Raw genomic sequence first — 19,246 nt, 5'->3', positions numbered from 1 at the left:
CAAGCAACGGGAGCTCACCCCGTCGTGGGGATTCGAACCGCCGACCTTCTGATCAGCAAGTCCTAGGCTCTGTGGTTTAACCCACAGCTCCACCCGTGTCCCTTTTGGTATCCCTAGAAAGTGGTAATTGGAAGCATATCTCCTGCAATAGTGGCCACAGAGCATAACTGTTATGTACTGAGTTGAATAGGATCCAGAATGCAGCAGTCTGATTGGTCCTACAACAATAGGATTCACAATGAGGCAGTCTGATTGGCCCTAGAACAACAGGATACAGAATGCAGCAGTCTGATTGGTCCACAGAAGCCACCCAATCCAGCTCCAGGTAGAAGTGAATCCGCAACCTGATTGGCCTACAGGAGAATCCCGGAATTAGCCAATCACGTGGGGCCCGTTGTGTAAATAATGTATATAAAGCAGACAGTTCGGGGAAACTTCCATTCCTCACTAAAGGTAAAGGTACCCCTGCCCGTACGGGCCAGTCGTGTCCGACTCTAGGGTTGTGCGCCCATCTCACTTAAGAGGCCGGGGGCCAGCGCTGTCCGGAGACACTTCTGGGTCATGTGGCCAGCGTGATGAAGCTGCTCTGGCGAGCCAGCACCAGTGCAGCACACGGAAATGCCATTTACCTTCCCGGTATAAAGCGGTACCTATTTATCTACTTGCACTTAGGGGTGCTTTCGAACTGCTAGGTGGGCAGGAGCTGGGACCGAAAGACGGGAGCTCACGCCGCTGCGGGGATTCGAACCACCGACCTTCTGATCGGCAAGCCCTAGGCGCTGAGGTTTTACCTCATTCCTCACTACTATGCGCTGAATAAAGAGCATGAAATCCACACTCGACTCCGAGTATATTTCAATAACCATCATGGCTAGTAGCCATGGATGACCTAATTCTTCACAATTTCGTCCAAGTTGGTGGACACCAGTACTTCTCGTGGGAGCAAATTCCATAGTTCAAATATGTGCTGTGTGAAGAAGCAATTTCTCTCGCCTGTTCCGAAGCGTCCAACATTCAGTTTTGTTGGCTTGAGTCTCAAAGTAGCTTTTTTTACTCCTCAACTACAAAACGTTTCATTGTCCCACCCAGGGTGGGAGTAGAAAATTCCACAGGGCTTTACAGTAGCAATAACAAGTACTTTTATTTTTATTTTTTTTACCACACAATACTTAGCCACTATCCATGCTGGAGGTTTGTCCATACAAGGAGCAAACACACAGCTATTTTAATTTCTTCTCCATTCGAGAGATTATATTAGCTTCCACGAGCCGAGAAGAAGCCAACAATCTTGAAAAAGGAGATTAAATGCTCTTTTATGAGCTTGCACCCCCCTCCCTTTGACAAACGACAGCTTTACAAATCAACATGCGTTTGAAAACGCAACGAGCGTCGGTCCATCTGCAGTCCACATCTTAAGATCAGTGCTCAGCTGGTAAATCTGCGCATGGTGTGCTCAGTGGTTCGGAAGTTGAAAGCGAAGGGGAGGGGGGAAGAGGCATTTGTGACCTAAAGCGACTGATTAAAAAAATATCGATCAGGCAACAGATTAGCCAAGTCGCGGCCGAATGGAAAAAAACAACAACATGAAATAATTAGAGCGTGCTGTTTTTAGAGCAAGCTACAAAACATATGTCCTCGGCTCCCATATTGTGTTGACAGAGGAACAAGCCGAGCATCTTTCTCCTCAAGACATGTGCAAGCAAATGATACTTCTGCCTAATGAGGTCCCGCAAAGTCCATAAAAAGCTGCAAGTCAAGATCCCCCGCCGGAGGAATAATTAAGCCACTCCGTGAGCCAAGCTCTCGTTGCACCAGCACCAACAGTGTCTCCACCACTCTAAGATCTACAAAGGACTAGCTGTGCCCCAAGGGGGTTTCGTCAGCAATTATGCTTTCCTCAGCAGTGCAAGTCTGCCTTTTCTTTTAACTGTTTCGGGATAATTTATACCGAGGAGCGAGAGCCACACCTAGGACAGCCGTGGCAGATTCACGGATCTGGAATGTTGGTCACATTTCAAACGTAGCATTTTTAGGTCAGCAACGAGGTCAAGAAAGAGAACAGGTTGTGGGTTGGGAGGAAAGGCCTATGCCATGGGTAGGCATGGGTGACAGCAGCCACGAAATTAAAAGACGCCTGCTTCTTGGGAGAAAAGCAATGACAAACCTAGACAGCATCTTAAAAAGCAGAGACATCACCTTGCCAACAAAGGTCCGTATAGTAAAAGCTATGGTTTTCCCAGGAGTGATGTATGGAAGTGAGAGCTGGACCATAAAGAAGGCTGATCGCCGAAGAATTGATGCTTTTGAATTATGGTGCTGGAGGAGACTCTTGAGAGTCCCATGGACTGCAAGAAGTTCAAACCTCTCCATTCTGAAGCAAATCAGCCCTGAGTGCTCACTGGAAGGACAGATCGTGAAGCTGAGGCTCCAATACTTTGGACACCTCATGAGAAGAGAAGACTTCCTGGAAAAGACCCTGATATTGGGAAAGATTGAGGGCACAAGGAAAAGAGGCACAGAGGACAAGATGATTGGACAGCGTTACAGAAGCGACCAGCATGAGTTTGACCAAACTGCGGGAGGCAGTGGAAGACAGGAGTGCCTGGCATGCTCTGATCCATGGGGTCACGAAGAGTCGGACACGACTAAACAACCACAACATGGGTAGGCGAACTAAGGCCCAGGGGCCGGATCCAGCCCAATCGCCTTCTAAATCCAGCCCGCAGACCGTCTGGGAATCAGTGTGTTTTTACATGAGTAGAATGTGTCCTTTTATTTAAAATGCATCTCTGGGTTATTTGTGGGGCATACGAATTCGTTCATTCCCCCCACCAAAAATATAGTCTGGCCCCCCACAAGGTCTGAGAGACAGTGGACCGGCCCCTTGCTGAAAAAGTTTGCTGACCCCTGGCCTATGCATTCCATTTCCCTGGCTGTTAATTCCTGCATTGTAGTTGAGCTTTCACGCAAGATGCAAAAGCCACTTCCAGAAACCAAACGGAATACTGCACATGTTTCGCACTCATTTCCACGTTGTTACCTGTTGAATCGCCTTATCCCATATATTCCCACTCGACCACTTTGATCTGTGAAACTGGCTCAGTTACAAGCGCCACTTAATACCCAATCCATCTTTGAGTGTGGTAGCGTCTACACTTTGGAACTCCCTGCCTGTACTTTCCCTGTACTCTTTTTGGCACCTTCAAAAAACATTTTTGGTAAGACAACCCAGATATATAGAATGTGGACATGTCTTTTTTTTAGTTTCTCGCTGATTTTAAGGTTTTTTAAAAAATGTTTTAAATACAGTCGTACCTTGGAAGCCGAACGCCTTCACTCCCAAACAAATTGGCTCCAAAATGATTGAAATCCAGAAGTGAATGTTCTGGTTTTTGAACAATTTTCAGAAGCCAAACGTTTGGCGCAGCTTCCACTTGGCTGCGGGAGTACTGTGCTTTGGTTTCCGAACTGTTCTGGGAGTCGAACGGACTCCCGGAACGCATTCTGTTTGAAAGCCAAGGTACCACTGTAGTTGTTTTCAACTCTTGTTGCTGATAATTTTATTGTTTTTATTCTCTTTGAAAACCACTATGAGGGTTTTTCTTTCAGGCGGCGTATAAATTTTATGCAATTAAATAAATAAGTACATGGATTTTTATTCCAGGAAAATAACCGTTTGCAGCCTCCTTGACCTGGAAAATCGCAGGAGTAAAATAATGAAAACTGGGGAGGTGTATCGGCATATAATTCTCTCCTGCTGTTTTCATGGGTGAATCATGGAGGGGCAGAAGCACACATGGGTGAAAAGGCAGCAGTGCTCAAGAGTTTCAGAGAAGGAGATTTTCCCTGGCCCTGTCTGGGGATGCTGTGGATTGACAGCTAGCACCTTCTGCATGCAAAGTGGATGCTCCGACCAGTAAGCAATACGTCTTCCTCCCTGCTCCTGGTCTGGGCTTAGATGAGTGATATACCGTATTTTTCGCTCTATAAGATGCCCCGACCATAAGACGCACCTAGTTTTAGAGGAGGAGAACAAGAAAAAAAATATTCTCTCCCTCTCTGCGCAGCGCCTCTCCAGCAAAGTGGGAGGAGAAATGGAAGGGGCTCCATTTCTCCTCCCGCTTCCCTTTCTGCGCCATGCCTCTCCAGCGAAACGAAATCAGAACAGCAAGAAGGATCGCTGCGCAGCGATCCCTCTTGCTGTTCTGGCTTCTGGGGTTGCCATGTGTGGCGATCACACAGGGCCCCTGGACGTTTGACGGTCTGTTGACCCTGTGCCACTACTGCAATTGCTTTTTCCGCTGCCACCACCCCGTACCTCACGGGGACAGACAGAGTCCAGTCAGTTGTTAACATTAACAAATAATCAAGTTTATTTTTAAATGCTGGAACAAGCTTATGGTTTCAGTTAGTTTTTCTTGACAGTTTCTTAATCTTAGTTTCTTACTGACCTATCTGTTCTTAACAACTTTAAACTGATTATTCCAACTTTCTATCTGACTCCACCTGACAATTCCTCTCACTCTCTCACAATACAACTTGATCAACTCACTGCCTATTCCTCCCTCTTCCTTCTCCAATTCCCAAACCTCAACTGACTTTCAAAACCTCCCACTCTAACATTTACTCCTCCCTTGCATTCCCACTGGCCAATCACATCACACTCATTTAACCCTTTCCTTATGACCCATCTAGGAGGCAAACACCACACCATGCCAAGCCTCTTCAGGGCAGGGGGAGAGTTCCTCCCATTGCCCTGAAGAGGCTTTGTGTGGCTATCCCTGAAGCCAGGAGAGCAAGAGGGATCAGTGCGCACCGATCCCTCTCACTCTCCTGGCTTCAGGGATAGCTGCATTCGCTCCATAACACACACACACATTTCCCCTTACTTTTTAGGAGGGGGGAAGTGCGTCTTATAGAGCGAAAAGTACGGTATTCAGAACTACATATTCTCTTCATCTCGGGTTTCGTGCTGGTGGAAAGGCAGGGAACAAACGCAGGGAAATAGCTCAAAGGGGGCGAGAGCTCTACCATTGCAGAGGAGTAACCGGTCCAGTTCTTTGACGGGCTTTTCATCATTTGCTCGGCATACAGATGGCCTCCTGGAGCGGGCAGACTGTGCCCACACCAGCTGTTCCCCATGAAATGCCCTGGAAACAGTTGCTACCAGTCAAATCGCATCCCAGAACCATCCCTCATTGGGGCTCCAGTTTTTGTTAACTTTCCCTCGCAAGAAAAGGCCATTTCTCCTTCCTGGGAGACAGAACCCTCCTGCTCAATGATATTCTGCAAAATGCTGGGCTGGTTAAGAGATCCACTTCAGCAACATTCCTGGAATCTCACAAGGTGCATTTTGTTTGTTTTTTTAAATATATTTATTAACTTTTCAGAGATTATACAAAAAAAGCAAAAAACAAAAATACAAAAATAAAAACACATATAATTTCATTCACTTATTTTCTTTTAACTTACTTCTCAGACCTCCTCATACCTCCCCTTTTTGTATTCCAATTCAAATTATTCATTCAGCAAATCCTCGCCCTTAATTTTCACTTAATTTTACACCTTTCTTTCTTTCCCCCCCCCCATTATCTTAATCATTACCGCTGATAACCACTTAAATTCTATCCAACATCATTCTAACATTCACTAATTTTGTAATATTTCCCAAGATAGTCCTTGAATTTCTTCCAATCTTCTTCCGCCGTCTCTCTTCCCTGGTCTCGGATCACAAGGTGCATTTTGCAGGGACTTCCCTGGGTGAAACTCATCTAATAACATTTTTTAAAAGAGGGTTTGCTTTAATCTTTTCGCTTGCTTGGCAAACAACCGCAGCAACAAACTGTGTGGTCAAGCGACTGAAATATTTGGGATGATTATAAAATGCTGCAGCCCCCAAATGCTGGTGTGTGTGTGTGTGTGTTGTGTTTGTTTGTTGTTGTTGTTGTTTTAAAAAGTAATTTTTATTACATTTTCAATTTTTTGTAATCATAATATCCATACATAAATCAATAAGCTCAACGCTCTAACCGAGCATCGACCTCCTCCTGCCCCTCTTCCTGACTTCCATACATATTTATTTTATTCTTAGGATTTCTATAACCACTTTTTTTACCTTCTCTCTTATTTTTATATTTCCCTTTATTAAATATAAACCAGTTCCTTATATTGTCATTACAAAACATTTCAACTCAAAGCTACAAACGTTTTCAGATGTTTACAATATTCTTTCATATACAGTTGCTTCAGGTTGAGCGCTTTCGGGTTGCGCTCCGCGGCAACCCGGAAGTAACAGAATAATATAGCACAGTTTCAAACCACAAATTAAAAACGTTCGAAATGTCACCAACAACTAACCAATTGACAATAAACCATTGAAAAATACAGTTCGAGCCACTATAATGAAAACATATTCTGTAAGATAATCTCAATTAAAGCTTTTTGAAACATCTTCAAAGCTGTTTTGAAGGCCAAAATGGACAGGACCTCTCTCTAACCCCTCGCATCTGGCACCCAGAAGGGAAGGCGATTCTTGGGGTGCAAAAGGTCCCCCACCCCTGCAATAAACAGATAATATAAACCAAGCCCTCCAGATGTTTTCGGCCTACAACTCCCATGATTCCTAGCTAACAGAACCAGTGATCAGGGATGATGGGAATTGTAGTCTCAAAACATCTGGAGGGCCAAGCTGCATGTGGAGGAGTGGGGAAGCGAACCCAGCTCACCAGATTACGAGTCCACCGCTCTTAACCACTACACCACACTGGCTCAGCTCCAGCTCAGCTCCAGCTCCAAGGGTCTTCTGGTGGTTCCTTCACTGCGACAAGTGAGGTTGCAGGGAAACAGGCAGAGGGCCTTATTGGTAGTGGCGCCCATCCTGTGGAATGCCCTCCCATCAGATGTCAAGGAAATAAACAACTATCTGACTTTTAGAAGGCAGCTCTGTTTAGGGAGGTTTTTAATTTTGGTGCTTTATTGTGGTTTTAATTTTTTTGGGAGCAGCGCAGAGGGGCTGGGGAAACCCAGCCAGATGGGTGGGGTATAAATAAATTATTATTATTATTATTATTATTACTCAACCTTCATTTCTTCAAGTGCATGGAACACAAACATGAATGCCAAACAAGACTGAACCAGTTTCTTCTCTGCTCAAATGAAGCCATCAGACTCTAAATAGGATGTATGGTTGGGTAAGAAAGACGGGGGGCGTCCCCCCCCCACTCCTTTTAAATCTTGAGATGACTTAAATAATTTATAGAAACTTCCAAAACTGGAACAAGTTTCTCTCTCTCTCTCTCTCTCTCTCTCTCTCTCTCTCTCTCCCCACCCCAAATTGTGTCATAAAACAGAAAATAAGTAAGGAGAAAGCACTCAAGTATAAAAGCATTTTGACATTTCCAAGAGCTTACTTTTGACATATAGACTGTAAAATTACCAGGCCGAAAAGGTACAAGCCATTACCTTGTTAACAGGAGGCTATGAAAGAACATACCCTTTAGAAGACTATGAAATGGGGAGGTCAAGCTTCTCTCCCAAATGTACACTTATGCTGAAAGTGGTGGAGCTTTACTGAGAGAGGCCAAGGAAGGCTGCTTCCCACGGAAATCTGAATGAGGTGGGCAACTGTGGTTTGATGGGCAGCACCATTGCTTGCCTTCACCAAGACTAGCGGCCTGATCAGAAGGTGGGTGGATGAATCATGGTTCCTCCAGACCAGCAGTATTTTGCAGGTGGAATTCAGGAGCATACCGGAAATATAGTGAAGGTAAAGGTAAAGGGGACCCCTGACCATTAGGTCCAGTCGTGACCGACTCTGGTGTTGCGATGCTCATCTCGCTTTACTGGCCAAGGGAGCCAGCTTACAGCTTACAGGTCATGTGGCCAGCAAGACTAAGCTGCTTCTGGCGAACCAGAGCAGTGCACAGAAACGTCGTTTACCTTCCCGCCAGAGCGGTACCTATTTATCTACTTGCACTTTGACGTGCTTTTGAACTGCTAGGTTGGCGGAGCAGGGACCGAGCAACGGGAGCTCACCCCGTGGCGGGGATTCGAACACCGACCTTCTGATCGGCAAGCCCTAGGCTCAGTGGTTTAACCCACAGCGCCACCTGCGTCCCACCAGAAATATAGCTTTGTGCAAATAAAGCCGTCCAACAACTTTAATACACTTTGAAGAATGAAAAGTGTCAAGAAATCGGACTAAAAAGTGCTGGATGAACTAACAGGAAGGTGTGTAAACAGCCTGCAAGCAAATTTGAGATGAAGATTCGATAAAGACCAGGGATAATCTAATCCCTGTGTAAGATCGTGTCACGGTCCGGTTCATGGGCGATTGGAGTCCCAGCAGGGGACGTCAGGACCGGGGGCAAGATGGCGGGGTGGGACCAGGAATGGGAGTCCAGAAGCCAGGAGTCAGAAAGCCAAGAGTCCGAGGGTCAGGAAGCAAGGAGTCACGAAGTCAGGAGTCCAAGGATCAAGGAGCAAAAAGTCACAAAGTCAGGGGTCCGAGGGTCAGGAAGCAAGGAGTCACGAAGTCAGGGGTCCGAGGGTCAGGAAGCAAGGAGTCACGAAGTCAGGAGTCCGAGGATCAAGGAGCAAAAAGTCACAAAGTCAGGGGTCCGAGGGTCAGGAAGCAAGGAGTCACGAAGTCAGGGGTCCAAGGGTCAGGAAGCAAGGAGTCACGAAGTCAGGGGTCCAAGGGTCAGGAAGCAAGGAGTCACGAAGTCAGGGGTCCGAGGGTCAGGAAGCAAGGAGTCACGAAGTCAGGGGTCCGAGGGTCAGGAAGCAAGGAGTCACGAAGTCAGGGGTCCAAGGGTCAGGAAGCAAGGAGTCACGAAGTCAGGGGTCCAAGGGTCAGGAAGCAAGGAGTCAAGGGCAGCAAGGCGGGGAACGTGTTGCTGTGGCAAAGAGCTAAAGGGAAAATGCTTGCCTTATATCCCTTCCCAGCTCTTGCCACCAGGTGCTGTGAGTTACCAATCGGCCTCACCTGTGTGGCTTCGCCTTGCCTCTTCAGAACAAACTTAGGAAGGCCCCAGTCCTGCAGAGTCCTATTGGTCGCAGGGCCTGGCTCCTGCACGCACACCTGACAGATCGGTGCAAGCAAATGAGGATGAAGGCTCAATAAATAGGTCGTCTCGAGGGAAGACTCCGTATATTTGAAGGGATTGCTTGCACTCCATTAGCCTTCACACATTCTGAGATCTGCTTCGCAGACCTGACTTGTTCACAGTATTTTTTTGGGGGGGGGAATCAATAGGTGCTTCAAATGGATGTGACCTCAGCCACGACCTGACCGGGGCAGGTGCTTCCAGGTGCTTCCTTCTCCTCCTGAGTTGCCTCACATGCAGGTAGCTGTGCACTTTTGCAGTAGCCCTGAAGCTCTTGCCTGGCTCACCGAATCCTTTGCTCCTGTGGCCCTGGAGGAGGTGAGGTGTGTGATCTGATAGCCAGCCAAGAGCCCAGGTAAGGATTCCCAGTCTTAGGGAAAGCCTGTCCAGACTGAACGGTACTATGAAGCCACTGGAAGTCTGGAAATCAGATGGCGGGGGGGGGAGCATCCTGACTCCTTTGCTCCTCCTCTGAGTAGACCTCTGGGCAAAGGCTGAGCACAAATACCTTGCATGCATTTGAGAAAGAACAGGCCCGGGAGGGGGAGAGATTAATTATGTTCACTGCAGCAGAGGCAGATCATGATAAAGATATAGAAGAGTGGGAGAGTGTAAGAGACATATTTCAGAAAGAGCAGATTTCATCAGACACCTTTTTATGCAGAGATTCCCCAGCCCTTAAAAACAACCAGCCACCCAGCCAACCACGGGCTCCTTTTAATCAGCCACAGTATTAGTTAGTCTGCAGAAGGGAGGCGGGGAAGGTAAACGGTTTGTGCCTTCCCTGTCCAAGGTGACCTTCATTGTTTTAACATGCTAAAATGTTTGGCTTTCAAGAGCGATTGCGAAGATTTGCGAGTGGTACCTCTGAAAGAGTCCTTTGTGCTTTGAATGATACTTACGCAGGGTCCTAGCTGGCAAGGTACATTAGATGAAAGGAGCAAAACAGGAGCTTGGAAAAGCAATTATTCACAGAAGTGCGCTCTCTCTCTTTGTGTGTGTGTGTGTGTGTGTGTGTGTGTGTGTGTGTGTTGTGTGCGCACACACACACACTCTCTCTCTCTCCCACACACACACCCCGTATGGGGGAAGGCCTGTGCTTGCAACTCAATGACATTTGCCAGGTTTCAAAACAGGATTAAGGCAGTGGTGGGTAGTGCCCGTTGCAAAAGGGGCATGGCTCAGTGTTAGGGTAGCCACCTTGTATGCAGATGGCCCAAAATTCAATCTCCAGCACCTCCAGCAAGGGCTGGGAGAGGTTCCCCAACCCAAAACCCTAAAGAGCTGCTGCCTGTCAGTGCAAGGCAATACAGAACTAGGTGGACCAATGGTCTGACTCAGTAGAAGGCAGCTTCCTATGTCTTAAGGCAGCGGTTCTCAACCCGTGGGTCCCCAGATGTTGTTGGACTACAACTCCCATCATCCCTGAGCTCTGGCCTTGCTAGCTAGGGGTGATGGGTGTTGTAGTTCCACAACATCTGGGGACCCACAGGTTGAGAAAGGCTGTCTTAAGGGAAGGGCCAGTTCTCAGTGACAGAGAACCAATTTTTGCATGCAGAAGGTCCCAGGTTCAATGCCCATCATCTGCAGGTAGGAAGAAGAGATAAACTCCAACAGGAGTCTTTGAAAAACAGTCCAATGTGGCTGTTGAGTGTGCAGCCTTTAATGCAAGGATGTTTCTGGGCGAAAACTCCCCTCGCCTCTAACCAATGGGCCAGGCTGGCTGCAGCTGATGGAAACTGGAGGGTCACAGGCTCCCCATCCTTGGTCTACGCTCAGAGGCAGCAACTCTGCAGAGTCTCCACTGGGCATCTCCCTTTGCCAAGGATTGAACCTGCAATGCATGTGTGCTCCACCACTGAGCTCTGGGCCCCTCTGGAATAGGACGCTCGCCTTTGTTTTAAATGATTTCTCTGCTCCCTTGCTGGGAAAAAGATACCAGGTATCATATACATTTCGCTTCCAACCGCAAATATGTTTCTTATCAGTGGTATGACTATTCTGGGCAAACTCTGTCATCCGTGTGTCTGTCTTTCTTTATCTAACAGTTAGCGTGCGGCGGAGGCCCCTGCTAGTTCCATGAAGCACAATGCCCATTAAAGTCCAATCCTCCATCTTATCTCCCTGCAAGGCTTATGTTGCAGCCTCGTCAAACACGGCACCTCGGATCTGATCCTCCCTCTCTCCTTTTCGCTTTCTAAGGAGGAGCTGGCGGGGGCTGATGCATTAGGGCAAATAGAGTGTTGCCCCTCCAACCTCCACCTGCCTGCTTTCCTACCTGCAAGGAGTCCAGGAGGTTACACTGGCCGTCAGCTTCCTCCTCCTGAATCTCCTTGTTGCCATTGTACAACCCAAGAGGGAGGAGGATGGGGACAAAAGCAGGTAGGTGGCTCGCCTGCCCTTGGCTCTGGAACCACCTACCATTGGGGCTCCAAGGGGCACCGGCCGCCCCCCCCATCCGCCTCACCAAGTCTAATCTCTGCCATGATTCACACATCTAATTCCCCCTCTCCCTGCAAAATAAAATACCGTATTTTTCGCTCTATAAGACATACCCAACCATAAGACACACCTAGTTTTTAGAGGAGGAAAACAAGAAAAAAAATATTCTGAATCAAATGTTGTTGAAGAGGCTTAGCGCAGCTATCCCTGAAGCCAGAACAGCAAGAGGAATTGCTGCGCACCAATCCCTCTTGCTGTTCTGGCTTCTGGGATAGCCGCGCAGCCTGCATTCGCTCCATAAGATGCACACACATTTCCCCTTACTTTTTAGAAGGGAAAAGGTGCGTCTTATAGAGCAAAAAATATGGTATGTTTGAAATAGTCAGAAAAGGTTTGTCAGATCCACAGCTGTGCAAGGTTATTAGTTCAGTTAGGCAAGGTTATTAGTTCAGTTAGTCTAGTGCTGTCTACTCTGACTGGCAGCAGGGGTAGGTTCCTCTGATCATCCGCTACCTGTTCCTTTTAATGGCAGGTGCAGAGGATGGAACCGGGCCCCTTGTACCAGCAACCTATGCACTCCACCAAACTATAGTTTCTCCAATAACTATCCAAGGAAAGCTTGGTGATTATATACGTGATTTACCTTCAGCTTTTGACAGGCTCTGGGAACCAGCCCAGCACCCAGTGGCATCCCAGGCAGGAGGGTCACAAATGCCCAAGTAAAAGTGAATTCTCAAGTGCTCAAGAGCAAGCAAAGCCCAGTTATGTGGAGGTTTCTGTTCTGTTTTCAGAACAGGAACGTTTCTGCCTCCCCCCCCCCCCGGGTTACCTGCCTGAGCTGTCTGCATTTTGCCTTTTTTGGCTTATTAAATCCAGGGGCAGGGAACCTTTTCTCCACCTCAAGGGCCGCAGTCCCATCTGGGCAACCTTCCCAGGGCCACACGCCAGTGACGGCCAGGGCCAGAGGCCAAAGCATGCGGTGAATGCATGTAACAGTTCACCCTCGTACAGCCGGCCAGCTTCTACATACCCTTGCACAACTCCTCTCAAAACAAAATAAAAAAAATCCTTCCAGTAGCATCTTAGAGACCAGCTAAGTTTGTTATTGGTATGAGCTTTCGTGTGCATGCACACTTCTTCAGATAACAAACTTAGTTGGTCTCTAAGATGCTACTGGAAGGATTTTTGTTTTGTTTGAACTATGGCAGACCAACACGGCTACCTACCTGTAACCAGAACACCCCTTTCTGTTGCACAACTAGGGAAGCTGGAGGCGTTCTCAGGGTCCATCAACACCTTCCAGCCAGGCATAGATGTTCAGAGTGCCAAGGAGTGTTGGGGAAGGGTGTCACCTGGGGAAAGCTCTAAGGGTCAGATGAAGAGACCTGGAGGGCTGCATTTTCTCCCCCCCCCCATGCAGATCTGCAGCTCTTCAATGCCTACACTCCAGAAGCTTCAGATCAATATATCTACAGGGTGCATAGGGAACAACTTGCACCTTAATATCCGCAAGACAAAGGAGATGGTGTTGGACTTTTGGAGGAAGAGAGGAGAACTAGCCCCACTGTACATTGGGGAGGGCTGTGTGGAGAGGATCTCTTCCTTTAAATTCCTAGGAGTTTATCTCAGTGAAGACCTTACTTGGAAAATCAATACAACCCAGGTGGTTAAGAAAGCCCAACAGAGACTCCATCTCCTCAGAGTATTGCAGAAGAACGATGTCAATCAACATTTGATGACCGCCTTCTACCGGTCCACAATAGAAAGTGTCCTTTCATACTGCATCACGGTGCGCTATGCTCGTTTAGCATCATCTGATGGGAAGTGCCAACAGAGGGTGGTGAATACAGCGCAAGATATTATGGGCTGTCCCATGAATCTGCTGGATGAAATAGGGGAAGAACGTTGCCTTAGGAGAGTGAGGAAAATTCTCAGGGATGATTCACACCCTGGCCGGCACTTTCTTGATCTCCTGCCCTCAGGCAGAAGATATAGAAGCATGATTAGTCGCACCAACAGGGTAAAGAACAGCTTCTATCCGTGGGCTGTTAGGCTGCTGAATGAAAAGATAACTACAGGGCAACTGACTTTCAGGTTTGGTGGGTGTGCGTCAGTAAACGAGGGGAATTAAGACTAAGAGAGCTGAGTGGGGGGTGCTCGTGTAATCTCACTGTATACAAGTTGTACAAGTGACAATAAAGTATTTAAGAAACCAGAGGCTTTTCTCCTGGGCATTGTCGGCCAATTGGTGCCAAAGAAGGACAGAACTTTTTTTATGTATGCTACAACAGCAGCAAGAATACTTATTGCAAAGTATTGGAAGACACAAGATTTACCCACTCTGGAAGAATGGCAGATGAAGGTGATGGACTATATGGAATTGGCAGAAATGACTGGCAGAATCCGAGACCAGGGAGAAGAGTCAGTGAAAGAAGACTGGAAGAAATTTAAAGACTATTTACAGAAATATTGTAAAATTAATGAATGCTAGAAGGATGTTGGATAGAAACTAAGTGGTTTCCAGCTGTAATGCTTTAAGAGATAGGAAAAAAGGTTTACAAAAGGGTAAAAGCTTAATGGTAAGGATTTGCTGAACTAACAAACTGAAGTGGAATACAAAAAAGGGAGGTACGAGGAGGTCCGGGGAAATAAGTGTAAGAAGATATGTTATGGAAAATCAATGTGTTTTTTTACTGCTTTTATTTTGTATGTTGTTGTTTTTTCATTTTTACTGTTATACTTTAAAAACTTTAATAAATATCTTTAAAAAAAGACAATAAAGTATTTAAATCAAACCACAATAAACCCTAGATAAAACTGCGCTCCTTTCACCTCCCCACATCCTGTTGAGAGGTCTTGGCAGAGAAAAGGCCAAAGCCGATGGTTCCTACCTTGGTCTCGGTTCTCCTCGTGGTCCCGTCTTCTGAAGTCACAATGGAAACATGGGACGTTGGGGTTCCAGGGTCTTCCTCCACAGTTACAGTCTCTTCTACCATTTCCTGGGGCTCTTGCATCATTGCTATTGACGTCTGGTTGCTGGGGCTTTGCTCCTAGAGAATAAAGGACAGATTGTGTCAATGCTCGGACAGAACTGGGTCAAATGTATGTTGGAAGTGTAAAGAAAAAGAAGGGACATTTTACCATATGTGGTGGGAATGTGGAGAAATTTAAAAAATCTGGGAAATGATATATAATGAGTTGAAGAAAATGTTTGAATTAACATTTGTAAAAAAACCCAGATTGTTAGGGATTGTAGGAAAAGACCTGCCAAGGAAAATAAAGAATTTATTTATGTATGTGACAACGGCGGCAAGAGTCTTAATGGCACAAGGATGGAAGAATGAGGAAACCCCGACAAAAGAACAATGGCAAGAGAAATTGATAAACTACGCAGAACTGGCGAAATTGACATACAAACTGTGAGACAAGGACAACTGTGACTTTAAAGAAGAATGGGAACTTTTTACAAACTACTTAGAAAAACAACAAAATGAACTGGACTCCTTGGCAGGTTTTGAATAAACATACACAAATTTATTGACTGTTGATATAACAGATAGACAATTTAAGGATCTTTACAATTTGACAATATGCAGAGAAGAACATGTGCTGAAAAAATCAGAGAGAGGAATGGAGGGAAGTCTTGGGGGCGAGGAGGGAGGGTTCTTTTTTGGGGAGGGGGGAAATTGGGGGAAATGATGAAGATGATATGTTATGATAATTTGTTATAGTGAAATTATTAATAAAAATTATTTTTTTAAAAAAATGCTGGGACAGAACTGGATGTCACAACTGCACAGAAACACCCACATGCAGGTAAGATTCAGGTACCTCCTTGACCTTCAAAGACCCCTTTTGTGTTCCCCACGTTCACACCGATTCAGCAGCAACCTCTGTGAAGCCTCCTGATCAATTAGGAGAAGTGAGTCATTCCTGATAAATGCTCAATCCCAGGCATCCGGTCACCAGGCCTTAGCTCCTGTATTGAATTAGGCATGTTGTGTATGCGACAAAAGCCGCGAGAGTCTTACTAGCACAAAGATAGAAGACTGAGGAAATCCCAACTAAAGAACTATGGCAAGAAAACCTGATGGAGTATGCAGAACTGGCAAAATTGTCACATAAGCTACGGGACAAGGATAACTGTGACTTTAAAGATGAATGGGAACCTTTTACAAAGTATTTAAAGACACAACAAAGTGAATTGGACTCCTTGGAAGATTTTGAATAAACACTCACAAACTTTTTATTGATAACAACCAGCTAGATAAATTAAGGATTTATACAATTTTGTAACATGCAGAGAACAGCAGAGATTGGAAGTGAGGGAAGTCAGGGGGGTGGGGAGGGGGGTTGTTTTATGGGAGGGAGGGAGGAGGGAGAAAAATGGGGGGGGGGAATTAAGGATGGTATGTTTTAAGATAATATGTTTTGTTTAAGTTCCTAATAAAAATTATATCTATATAATAATATAATATAATATAATATAATATAATATAATATAATATAATATAATATAATATAATATAATATAATATATTATATTATATTATATTATATTATATTATATTATATTATATTATATTATATTATATTATATTATATTATATTATATTATATTATATTATATTAAAAGAATTAGGCATGTTGTGTCTCCCCTAGCAAGGCAGGCATTCTGGTCACATGGCAAACTCGCACTGCATCTTCAGTATGGAGTTTGTGCCATCACAACCCAATAATTAAATCAGGGGTGCATCGACAGGATCTGGCGAAGGACGAGAGAGGATGGCCCCTGGCCACGCCGCGGTTTAAATTTCCAGTGGCCATGGCTCCTGTCAGTGCTGATTGGACCACAAGGGCCTCCCCTGGGCAAGGCCCCAGCCAGCGCCAGTGACTCAGCTGGGCAGCGGCGAGGAGGGGGCTGATCTCCGCCCCCAGCCGGATCACTGCAGGGCCCAATGCCCGGTCGCAATGCCACCCACCAGAATAGGTGAGTAGACTTACTGGTACACTCCTTTTAAATCTACAGAAAAGGCACATCACAGGGACTTCTCTATCGATCGCATAGAATCACAGAGCAGGAAGAATAAAAACTAGGCATAATTCCGATTCACTTAAAAATTAATTGCAATGGGCTGGTTTAATTTTGTTCACTTAATTATGGCAATAGCTTTACTTTCTTCTGTAGCACTTGATTGTAAACGTAAATCACTATACATTATAGTTAAGACGGTGGGGAGGAAAGGAACTGAACAGAACAGAAAAGAGGGTCAGCTTGCCTGCAGAGGCCACCCTGCAGATGCTCTAAATAACGCCGGTAAGTGGAGTTCATTCAAAGGTGTCATTTATTACCTATTTACAAAAGGCCATTTCTACATATTTAAAAGCTATTTGCTGCTCACAACAAGCCAACCAGTTCTTATTTAAAGCGTCTGTAAGTAAGGAATGGGCTGCCTTGAAAGTTGCTTGGTGGGGTCGGTCCTCCACAACTGATGTGCCTTGACAAACCCAAAGGGCAGAAATTGAGATCTGAAGGAGCTTGTCCATAGTAGCTGAGCTACTATGTGGCTAACCAAGCTTTGCAGCCAAAAATGCAAGCTACATTTAAAAAAATGAATGCACCAGAGCCCACGAGCTGAGCTGTCCTAGTGGTTCAGCGAGGAAAGAGCTGCCGGTCAACTCCAAGCCAGGACACTGGATCCATCTCTCTCAGTATTGTCTACCATGACTGGCATTGTCTTTCTAGGGTATGAGGTAGGAGTCACTCCCAGACGTGAGAAATTGAATCTGGGACCTTCTGCATAAAAGGCAGATGATCTAATACAGTGGTACCTCAGGTTAAGAACTTAATTCGTTCCGGAGGTCTGTTCTTAACCTGAAACTGTTCTTAACCTGAGGTACCACTTTAGCTAATGGGGCCTCCTGCTGCCACCGCTGCGCGATTTCTGTTCTCATCCTGAAGCAAAGTTCTTAACCCGAGGTACTATTTCTGGGTTAGCGGAGTCTGTAACCTGAAGTGTCTGTAACTTGAAGCGTCCGTAACCCAAGGTACCACTGTACTGAGTTACAGCCCTTCTCCAAACAATGAAGGGTCACAGTGAGCTGTCTTATACTGGTTCATCTAGGTAAATTAAAAGTAAAAGACCCCTGGACAGTTGAATCCAGTCAAAGACAAGTATGGGGTTGCGGCGCCCATCTCGCTTTCAGGCTGAGGGAGCCAGCGTTTGTCCACAGAAAGCTTTCCGGGTCATGTGGCCAGCAGGACTAAACCGCTTCTGGTGCAATGAAAAACCGTGACGGAAACCAGAGCGCACGGAAACACCATTTACCTTCCCGTTGTAGCAGTACCTACTGATCTACTTGCACTGGTGTGCTTTCAAACTGCTAGGTTGGCAGGAGCTGGGACAGAGCAACGGAAACTCACTCCTTCATGGGGACTCGAACTACCAACCTTCTGATTGGCAAGCCCAAGAGGCTCAGAGGTTTAGACCACAGCGCCACCCATGTCCCTTTTACCTTCCCTTGGTCTATCCTGTGCTAGGTTAAGGATCTAAACAAGGACAGCCCCTGTCACTGAAATTTGTTGTGTTATTGCCTTCCTGGAACAGGTATCTCATAAGCTAGAAGTATCTAAAGGACAGAGCCTTAATGATAGATATACATTTTCCCCCTATATGACATGATTTTATTTCTTATATGAATATGCAGGCACGCAGTTGCTCAGCGCCACCAGGATATGCAAATGTCTGGCTCATCTAAGACTTTGCAGAACCTTTATTCTCAATAATGGATGGAACTCGCAGGTGGAGAAAACTTTTGTTTTTACATATCTTTGTTACTTCGCAAAGGGAATCTTTGTATGAGTCAAGGCTCAGTGGTTTAGACCAGAGCTTCACCCGCGTTCATCTAGACCAGTATTGGCTACACTGACAGGAAGCTCTCCATGACTTCAGACAAGGTTTTTCTGGAGATGCAAGGGAACCTGGGTCCTGTATTCAAAGCAGACGTTCTCTTCACTAGATATCGTCTTCTTGATAACCTTCATGAGTGTTTGATAACGTCCTTCATTCCTCGGTGCTTTGCAGTTATATTCCCTGACGGATCCCCACCTCGTCCCTCATTTTGCAGCCCTGCGGGGTTAAGAGGTAAGGCCTATCCATTGTTGTGCAGCAGCAGCAGCAACAACAAAGTTGTCTGTTTGTGCAGCCGAACAGCTTTGAATGCTCTTTGTTAAAGCACATGGGAAGAAAATGCTCTTCTTAATCCTCACGTGGTTTTCCAAAACTCCTTTGAGACAAAACCGGCTAAGGTGCCCTTGTTCCGGACAGTTTTATTTACAGCTACAGACTGACATTTTGGAAGAATACTGAGTGTTGCAATTAAGGGCTTTGGAGTTTAACCCTGCAGGCAGTTTTAGCTCCCAGTCAGCTCAAACAATAAGCCCAGTCACAAAGCCTTCCCAACCTTCTTCAATAGGCGCTGCCCTGTTTAAACCGGGACGCACACAAAGTCATCCCTTCTTTTAATGAGGCCTGTTCTGTCTCCTTACCCGCCCCCTGGAATCGGAAATTGGACAGGAAGGAAAATAACAATCCGTTAAAATGTGGCTTCTTCATCGTCAAATCTTGGCACACCGCTATCTTAGCTGAAGACAGTGGCGCCTAAAAAATGTCACCGAAAGAACCCGCAAATGCGGA

The 19,246-nt window shown here is 45.9% G+C and overlaps 1 protein-coding gene across 13 annotated transcripts in view; it reads right to left on the bottom strand.

Moving 5' to 3' along the window:
• The window catches only part of ARVCF (ARVCF delta catenin family member), a 615,179-nt gene that overhangs the window by 160,166 nt on the left and 435,767 nt on the right, over positions 1-19,246 (bottom strand). For all 13 annotated transcript variants that reach the window (XM_081174768.1, XM_081174756.1, XM_081174762.1 and 10 more), the window contains one exon: positions 14,441-14,599. In XM_081174768.1, coding sequence (XP_081030894.1) covers positions 14,441-14,599 — 159 coding nt within the window. The remainder of the gene's footprint in view (positions 1-14,440; positions 14,600-19,246) is intronic.

This window comes from Podarcis bocagei (genome assembly GCF_964188305.1).
Source record: "Podarcis bocagei genome assembly, chromosome: 16".
In the NCBI taxonomy this organism is placed as follows: domain Eukaryota; kingdom Metazoa; phylum Chordata; class Lepidosauria; order Squamata; family Lacertidae; genus Podarcis; species Podarcis bocagei.
Note: the sequence above shows the minus strand (reverse complement) of the source record. Positions and strands in the feature narration are given on the sequence as shown.